Source organism: Marmota marmota, unplaced genomic scaffold (genome assembly GCF_001458135.2).
Source record: "Marmota marmota marmota unplaced genomic scaffold, marMar, whole genome shotgun sequence".
NCBI lineage: Eukaryota > Metazoa > Chordata > Mammalia > Rodentia > Sciuridae > Marmota > Marmota marmota.
This window is the reverse complement of record NW_025999900.1, coordinates 23,828,848-23,838,857: the sequence shown is the minus strand read 5'-3', so window position 1 is coordinate 23,838,857 and position 10,010 is coordinate 23,828,848. Positions and strand designations below refer to the sequence as shown.

Below are 10,010 nucleotides of genomic sequence, written 5' to 3'. Positions count from 1 at the left end.
CAATAAAAAAAAAAAAAAAAAGAATTGTCTACCCTAACACCATCCATTTATCTGTAAATGCCATGATTTTATTCTCTTTTATTACTGAGTAATATTCCATTGTGTATATATGCCACATTTTTTTTATCCATTCATCTACTGAAGGGCATCTAGGTTGGTCCCACAGTTTAGCTATTGTAAATTGTGCTGCTATAAATATTGATGTGGCTGTGTCCCTATAGTATGCTGTTTTTAAGTCCTTTGGGTATAGACCGAGGAGAGGGATAGCTGGGTCAAAGTGTGGTTCCCTTCCAATTTTCCAAGGAATCTCCATACTGCTTTCCATGTTGGCTGCACCACTTTGCAGTCCCACCAGCAGTGTATGAGTGTACCTTTTCCCTACATCCTCGCCAACACTTATTGTTTGTCTTCATAATAGCTGCTATTCTGACTTGTGAGAGATGAAATCTTAGAGTAGTTTTGATTTGCATTTCTCTAATTGCTATCGATAATGAACATAGGGCAGAGGGGTGGGAGGGGAAGGGAGGAGGCATGGGGTTAGAAATGATGGTGGGATGTGATGGGCATTACTATCCAAACTATGAAGACACTAATTGGTATGAATATACTTCGTATACAACCAGAGATATGAAAAATTGTGCTCTATATATGTAATAAGAATTTTAATGCATTCCGCTGTCATATATAAATAAAAAATTAACAATAAGTGAAGTCATATTGCAAAAAATTCTGCCGTTGCAAATGCAAATTGGGTTATATTACATTAATTCAAATTATTTTCAAAACGACTCATTGGATTGTAAAATTAGCAAGAAAATGGACCCTTCACATTAGTGGAAAATAATGCTAAATTCTATAAGCTCATACAGCCATCACAGGCAAATAATTTGACAAATTAATAAATCTGTGATTCTCAAAAAAAACTCAGAATACTAGAGTTACATAGCCATATCAAAGTTTATAGCAACAAAATTCACAAAAGCTAAATTGTAGAACCAACCTAGATGCCCTTCAGCAGATGAATGGATAAAGAAACTGTGATATATATATATATACATATACACACACAATGAAACATTACTTAGCATTAAAAGAGAAAAAAACATGGCATTTGCCAAATGTTTCTCTAATATGAGAATGCTGGTCCATAATAAGGATGGGGTTGGGGGAAGCATGGGAGGAAACTTTAGATAGAGCAAAGGGGAGGGAGGGGGAAGAAGGGGAGGAAAGGGGAGGGAGAGGGAGGAGGAAGAAAGGGGCAGGAGGGTAGGAAAGAAAGTGGAATAAGATGGACATTACCCTAAGTACATGTATAAAAACAAGAATGGTGTGACTCTATTTTGTGTACAACCAGTCATGAAAAATCGTGCTCTATATGTGTACTATGAATTTAAATGCATTCTGCTGTCCTATATAATAAATTAGAATAAATAAACAATTTAAAAAATAAAGTGATTAAAAAATAAAAAGGAAAAATAAAAAATATGACATAATGAAAATTGATAAATGTGGGGGTGGATTTATTACATTTTAGAAGTCATACTATATACTGAAATCCTGAACTATATATATTTGAACTATTTAATGATTATTTTGTTTTAAAAACATAGCTAATAAAGTAATCCACCTGCAAAACTGCCTGGGTACCAGCTTGTATGTTTTGTTCTGTGGCTTCTTCAGTGGCATTATGAAGAGTATCTTGGTAGGAGCCATTTTTTGCCCAACTGGAATTTCGAACATGCTCAGCAATATTGGTCCCATTTTCCTGAAGCAAAATACCAAGTTTTTAACATTTCAATCATTAGAGTGCTAAAAAGGGTCAGGTAAGCTAAAAAAGGAAATGAAATTATTAGATCACACTATGAAACAAGTTTCTGTCAAAACAGTTTATATCTTGATTACAAAGGCAATCTATATGCCCTATAAAGAATCTCAATGACAAAAATACAAAGTAAAAAAAAAATCACCCATAATGACTATCTAGAATTAATATCATTTCAGATATAGAGACATTTTTCTAAATTATGTAATGTATAAACCCCTTCTATTCTCTCACACATTAGAAAATGGAATTGTAGTATTTAAAGCTCTGTAAAAGATGAATTCTGTTCTAAATTAAATACCAGAATTCAAACAACTTTAAAAAATAGAAAATAATTTCTATGTATCCTATTTAAGAGTAGTAAATTCCCATTATTCTAATACTAATACTTCTAACCATTAAGAATGCAGTTTTCTGCCTGCATTTTAGCTGTTACAAGTCTTAATAGATTAGAAATCCTTCAGGTAAAAAGTATACAAACAGAAATTTCACTCAGTGTTAGTTTTCTTTTTAAAGTTTCCCTCTACTTTGTTCCTACTTTTGGTAACTCACCAATATTTTCAAATAGTTTTTAAAATATTTTTATTAAGCTTATATTGTAATATGCAGGAGGTTTAGTCTGATACAAACTATTCTGCCATTATTTGAAGTGGTAACTGAAATTCAGCTCTATCAGAGCAGCCTCCCATTCCTACCAACCCATCCAGCCCATTTAGCCACCACAAACAAACTTGCAGCTTTAAAATTTTCTATCTAAAACATAATAAAAGTAAAAAAATAAAAATTCCTATTCATGTGCCAGTGGCAACTACCCTGGCTGTAAAACAAATAAACTTGGAACACCTGCCCATTACTCATCTCTCTAAGCCAATTAATTATCAAAGTACAACTGGTTCGACCACAAAAGAAACTAATATATCTACCCTCTTTCTTATAGTTCCACTGCAGCTGCCATTGTCCTACTGCAGCTACTTATCATCTCGCTTCTGAACTTTGCTAAAACTTTCTAACTGATCTCTCTTGACTCTAGACTGCTCTCCAATCTACTCTCTACTCTGGGTCTGTACGATCTTTTCATAATCCTTCAAAGTTCTCCAGAGCCCAGAATATAATCAAAGTCCATTAACAGGGCATACAAGTTAGTGAACAGAATCTAATCCTTGTCTATGTTTTTCTATCACTTTCTCCACCTATTCTTACCTAGCCAAATAAAAATATCTTCAAGGTTTCTCACACATTTATAGATGTTATTCTTAACACGTGATCCTTTCCCATTTGTCTACCTCCTTTCCCATATTATCCTACCTCCTCCATTAAACATTCCTTGATTTTACCAAGCACAGTACAAGTATTTTCCTCCTTCATGTCTAAGATCATATCAGTAACACTGTTTTATAATACCTTGTATATTTCTGTTCTTACTAAACATTAAGTTATGTGAAAGTGAAAATGATGTCTTTTCACATTTGTGTTACCAAAGTGGTTCTGTAGGTGGGCAACACCACGCTTTAGAGGACACTTTGAAATTTATGAGGATGCTTTATTGTCACAAGAACTAATATACATCACTGGGATTTAATATATATACCTTGAGGTGCACCAGGGAATACTAAACATCCTACAAGGTCCATGATAGTCCTGTAACCTGCCCCCTCCCACACACACACAGAAAAACACATCTTTTATTTCAAATGTCTTTCAAATTTCTCACACATACTGTGAGAATTTATCTGAGTAATTATCTGAATCTATAACCTATTTCCAATTATAATTATTACACCAAAATTTTGAAATGATTTTAATAGTTACAAAATTTACCAGAAATGCAAATCAGTATCTTTTGGGTTAGGTGCATACCATTACAAAGAGTTGCTGGCATTTTGAAAAATCATTATTCTAATAACAATGTTGTTCCATTTAAGTAACCAATAGAGTACAGTTATTCAACACACCTATATCGTTAACTCACCATCCTTCTCTTTGTTCATTCCTTCCACTGTTTTTAAATTGCATACATAGATAGTTTATACTCTCATTCTTGTGTAAAGAATGCAGGTTTAGATTGAAATATGGTCTACAACATTTTCAATGTAAGGTATGTCTGAAGAAGGAATCATCTAGGCATAGTATGACTACAGAAGTTGGGAAAATATTTAGACTAACATTTGATATTTTTTCCCTTGATATATAACAAATAGTACTGTGAATATCATTTCATAATTTATATTGTTAATTTTACATACTTCAATTATAATTTTCATGCTTTTTTGTGGGAGAAGTGCTGGGGATTGAACCTAAGACAACCTTATGCATGCTAAGTATGTTCTCTACTACTGAGCTAACCCCCAGCCTTAATTATATTTCTTAGTTAAATTTTTCCCAAGCTAGGTACAGAGGCGCATGCCTGTAACCTTGGAGATTGAGGCATGAGGACTGTAAATTTGAAGCCAGCCTCAGCAATTTAGCAAGACCTGTCTCAAAATAAAAATAAAAAGGCCTTGGGATAGAGCTCAGTGGTAAAGTAAACCTGGACTCAATCCCCAGTAAAAAAAGAAAAAAAAAAAATTCCCATTTTTACAAGTAGGAGAAAGTATTCTACAAATGTGTATACACCCACAGATTCAATGTATCCCCATAAAATTGGCCTATTTATTCATACTATAACACACTGATTAAATTTCACTGGTGAGGTAAAATTTAAATTAATCACCAAAGTAAATAAAAAATTATTCCCATTCAGATTTAGTAAGATATTTTTTGGTGAAAATGAAAATCAGACAAAACAGATAAACTTTTTGTTTTTCTAACTCCATCTCAGCTTCTGCTTCTTGTATATTGTGACTTACTACAAGAGTAAACAACCAAATGATAAGAATTCACTTAGGCTTTTAAAGAATAAATTGAATCAGGGACCCAAATGTCACCTCTACATTCCTTTCTCTAGTTCTCCCTCTGTGAGTAAATTCTATCTTCTTATCACAGATCACTATATTTTATCAAGTCAGGAAGTTTCATATTTTTTAATCAGAGCATAAGAGTTTAGGGAAAAATTCAGAACATACTGGTTTATGCTGGGTAGCGATTCATAGAATAAGCTAGCCACTACAACCCTGGGAGGGAGAATTGTAGTTTGGTAATCATACCACAAAGTATGACCTATAACATCCATTTTTATGCAGTACCATAGTTCTAAATATAACATCATCTAAATTTGATCTAGTTAATGATTTAAAAGAATCAGAATAAAACCTCAATATTAACTTTTTAAGGTTGTGACATCACAGAACTTTGCAATAGGGTATTGAGATAACAACTGTTTCATTATCTACACTACAAAATATACGAAAAGATATTTTTACCTTCGCATTTAAGTATATGTGTTAACATATCATTCTTTCATGAAACTATTAAACTTACACTCAAATACATAAATCTTGTAATTTTACCTCTTCTCTTTTTTCTCCTTCTTCCATTGAAATATCATGGTCTACCACATTTTCAATGCAAGGTATGGCTGAAGAAGGGATTGCAATTTCTTCAGGCTCTTGCATAAACAAAGGTTTTTCCTCTTGCTGGATCCATTCTTGATATACTTTTACCACTTTTCTCATAGCTGCTGCTTCACAAATTGGTAATAAAAATGCCTAGTGAAAAAAAAAAAAGGATATAGACATAATGATATCTTTTCCCTTGCCACAAATCACTAACACATTTCTATCTGATGTGAGATATAAACAATTTTTTTAAAAGTTCATTGATTCATTATCACAAAAAGCCTTTTATCTCCAAATAATTTGTAAATACATCGAGAGACAAATGTTTATGGTGGATAGCCACTGATTTCAAGTAAAAGGAACAAAGATTGGCTTCCTTTATACCATCTCAGAATCATAGTATTTCTTCTTTCATTAAAAGCATGCTCTTACAAGGTTCAATATAAATACAACTTTTAATAACAAACCACATTTTTGTAACTTACATCATTACTGGTTTGAGATTATATCTAAAATACATTTTGATAAAATGATTTTAATTTAAAAATAAAAATTAGAATACAAAATGTTTTTTAAAACCACATGTAAGCTGACTATGGTGGCACATGCCTGAAATCCGTGCGACTCAGGAGACTAAGGGAGAAGGATTGCAAATTGGAGGCCAGCCTCAGCAATTTAGCAGGGCCCTAAGCAACTTAGTGAGACACAAGTCTCAATAAAAACATTTCTAAAAGGGTTGGGGATGTAGCTCAGTGGTAAAATGCCCCTAGGTTCAATACCTAGTACTAAAAAGAGATTTAAAAAAAAAAAAATCACATTTAACAAGGCAGCTTAGCTTTTCTAAGCATATAAAGAAAAAAATTAAAGCTCTTATATTTCATTTTTACATATAATCAAGATCTATAATTAAATAAAAAGGCAAAATACTTAGAAAGGAATGTCTTAGTTACTCTTTGCTTTAGATATTTTCTGGGTTGTCATTACTGTTAAAAAAAAAAAAGTAAACATTTTCCTTGTCACAAAAATACTACATTTTGCCAGGCACAGTTGCACAGGCCTGTAATCTCAGACTTGGGAGGCTGAGGCAGGAGGTTCACAAGTTCAAGGCCAGTCTCAGCAATTCAGTGAGACTCTGTCTCAAAAAATAAAAAGGGCTAGGGATGCAGCTCAATGGTAGAGTATTCTTGGGTTTAATACCCAATACTGCAAATAAATAAATAAATAGCAAACTATATTTTTACAGTAAAACATAATTAATCTCAACATACAAAATAAAACAGTAAAAATACTCAATCTTACTCTCAAAGTCCTTTCACTATAAATGTCTGTTATGGTTACCATTTCTATTTTACTTTTTATTTACAAATGAAAACACAATTAAATTGCTTCTTTTTACCACTTGTACATCAGATAGAGCACTAATCTCCAGGGTATATAAAGAACTCAAAAAACTAAATACCAAAGAAACAAATAACCCAATCAATAAATGGGCCAAAGAACTGAACAGACACTTCTCAGAAGATGATATACAATCAATCAATCAATATATAAAAAAATGTTCAACATCTCTAGCAATCAGAGCAATGCAAATCAAAACTACTCTAAGATTTCATCTCACACAAGTCAGAATAGCTGCTTTGAGAACACAACAATAAGTGTTGGTGAGGATGTGGGGAAAAGGTACACTCGTACACTTCTGGTGGGACTGCAAAGTGGTGCAGCCAACATGGAAAGCAGTATGAAGTCTCCTTGGAAAACTTGGAATGGAACCATCATTTGACCCAGCTATCCCACTCCTCAGTCTATACCCAAATAACTTAAAAACAGTATACTACGGGGACACAGCTACATCAATGTGTATAGCAGCACAATTCACAGTAGCTAAACTGTGGAACCAACTTAGATGCCCTTCAATAGATGAATCGATAAAGAAAACTGTGGTATATATATGCAATGGAATATTACTCAGTAATAAAAGAGAATAAAACCATGGCATTTTCAGATAAATGGATGGACTTGGAGAATATAATGCTAAGTGAAGTTAGCCAATCCCTAAAAACCAAATGCCGAATATTTTCTCTGATATAAGGAGGCTGATTCATAGTGGGGTTGGGAGGGGAGCATGGGAGAATTAGATGAACTCTAGACAGGGCAAAGGGGTGGGAAGGGAAGAGAATGGGCATGGGGAACAGAAAAGATGGTGAAATGAGATGGACATCATTACATTAAGTACATGTATAAAGATACAAATGGTGTGAATATAGTTTGTATATAACCAGAGATATGAAAAATTGTGCTCTATATGTGTAATATGATTTGTAGTGAATTCTGCTGTCATATATAACAAATCAGAATAATAAAAAATAAACAATTGCTTCTACTTCTTCATTTTAGAACCACCACCCACTAATTTAATGTTAACTTTAAAAATCATAAGACCTTTTACCTAAAACATGGCACTTTATACAACAGAATTATCCAATAGGTATATTTAATAATTAATTAGTAAAGATGAGTTTATTTTCTCTCAATCAAACCTGCAAAAAAAATCACATCCAAGATAATGATGAAAAAGTTAATGGGCAATTTCAATAGTATATTTAATGTTGTTTAGCAATCCTTTAATTTTTTAATATTATTGATTTCCTAGAAATATTTAATACTTTCCTCAACTGAACAAATCCATTCCTAAATTCTCACTCTCATATTCTAGCAGATTCGTTATCCAGTCATTTTGATCACTATTTATATTATAGTTGCAGCAACAGCTCACCCTTACTTAAAGATTTAAATTAAAATAATTTAATTCCAAAGAAGTTCTATTCTAAATTCTGAAAATTTAACTTATTTTTAAAAATTTAACTTATTGTCCAAAATTCCTATAGAAACTCTCTATATTTTTCAATTTTGTTATGAACCTAAAACTCAAAAAATAAAGTATAATAATTCAAATGATTAGCAATTTCTACAGCTTTTATTATTTCATTTTTCCCAGTACCATTTATTGTTTATTAAATTATCAAACTATATTCCCAAGTGATTTGATACATTCAAACTACATTCCAAAGTGAAAAAGGTTATATTCCTTATCTTTAGGTTATCATTACCCAAAACTTATTTATCCTTGCAGATTCTAAAATATGCTACTGACACACATGATCTGAAAGAAATATTGTTGTTAGCCACAGCTAAAATCTAATACATAAAAGTGATAATTTATAAATTTACAATGAGAAATAACTGTGACAGAACCAGGATATTCAAGTCCACATATTAGCAGCGTATTTCTCTATGGCAAGTAACAAAGGACCCTGAATAGCTAAAGTAAACTTGAACAAGAAAGAACGACCACTTAGCATGCATAAAGTCTTGGGTTCAATTCCCAATACTGGGAGAGGAAAGGGAAAGAAAATAAAAGAATAGAGGAGAGGAAAGGAGAGGAGAGGAGAAGAGAAAGGAAAAGAAAAGAAAAGAGGAGAAGAGAAGAGAAGAGAAGAGAAGAGAAGAGAAAGGAAAAGAAAATGAAGAAAGGAAGGACAATGCTAGGGATTTTGCACTTCTTGACTTAAAAATGTACTACAAAGCTACAGTAATCAAAACAGCATGGCACTGGCATAAAAAAAGAGATACACACACCATTAAAACAGACTATGGAACCTAGAAACAAATCCCTACAACTACAGTCAACTGATTATCAAAAAGGGTGCCAAGAATACACATGGGGAAAGGATGGTCTCTTCAACAAATGATGTTAGAAAAACTGAACATCCGGAATGGGAAGATGGCGGCGAGGGGAGTGCATTGCCCCCATGTGCCGCATCACTGTGTGGGAGAATGACGAGTCAGGACTGCTAAAGGTTATCTTGTTAGGAATTTCCAGCAATAGTGGGGTGCTCCGGAACCTGGAGGAAGGATTTCCATCGCACGAGGATCGGCTGCGGGGACTCAAACTCGAGAGATTTGTCGCACGGTGGGTAACACTGCTTATTCAGCAAATCGCCCCGCGGCTAGAGTCTGCAGCGCGTGCTGGGAAACGAAGAGATAGCGACGCAGGGATACAGCACTGCAGTTTCTGCCAGTCGTGCAAGCACCGTACTCAGTGCTGAATTCTGGGTTCGAGACGGGGGAAGGAAGCAGACCAATTCGGTTCTCCACACCGGTCAGATCACAGAGGAGGCCAGCAGCCACGATCTTGGAGAGGTGACGTCACCATCCATGTTTTCGACTGACCACAGCCCATTCAGTCATAGAACAGGTAATTCCAGGCTGCCATTCGCCTGCGGCTTGCAGACAGATTACTCAGGCTCAGTGCTAGATGACCCGCGGAGACTGCTTCTTGGAGCCTGCTCTTAATGGAGCATACACCGAGCACGGAGCGGCTGAGTTCCGGCTCCTGGAACTGCTCTGGCCCAGGGCTAAGGAGCCCGCGGAAACTACTTCTCGGTCCGGGTCCTGCTGAGTACTGTGGACGTAAATACCAACCGAGCCTTGGTGGGCAGTGGCAACAGGACAGAGACAGGGCCTGTGAGGGCCGGTAAGGACTCACCCGTTGCTTTGGTCACCCGGCAAAGGGAACAAAGGGCTGCCATTCGCATAGGATACCAATATGGCAGAGATCTGATGTCATCAGAAAGCAGCGGATGAGAGAACTTCATCAATACCAGCGGCGACAGAAACAGTTGGTCTCCTGGTAG

General features: G+C 34.8%; 1 protein-coding gene across 1 annotated transcript in view; it reads right to left on the bottom strand.

Moving 5' to 3' along the window:
- Positions 1 to 10,010, bottom strand: part of Ralgapa1 (Ral GTPase activating protein catalytic subunit alpha 1) — a 234,592-nt gene that overhangs the window by 164,419 nt on the left and 60,163 nt on the right. The window contains exons 11-12 of the mRNA XM_048798440.1: positions 5,269 to 5,466; positions 1,628 to 1,765 (exon numbers count right to left, since the gene is read on the bottom strand). Of these exons, the coding sequence (XP_048654397.1) occupies positions 1,628 to 1,765; positions 5,269 to 5,466 (336 nt within the window). The remainder of the gene's footprint in view (positions 1 to 1,627; positions 1,766 to 5,268; positions 5,467 to 10,010) is intronic.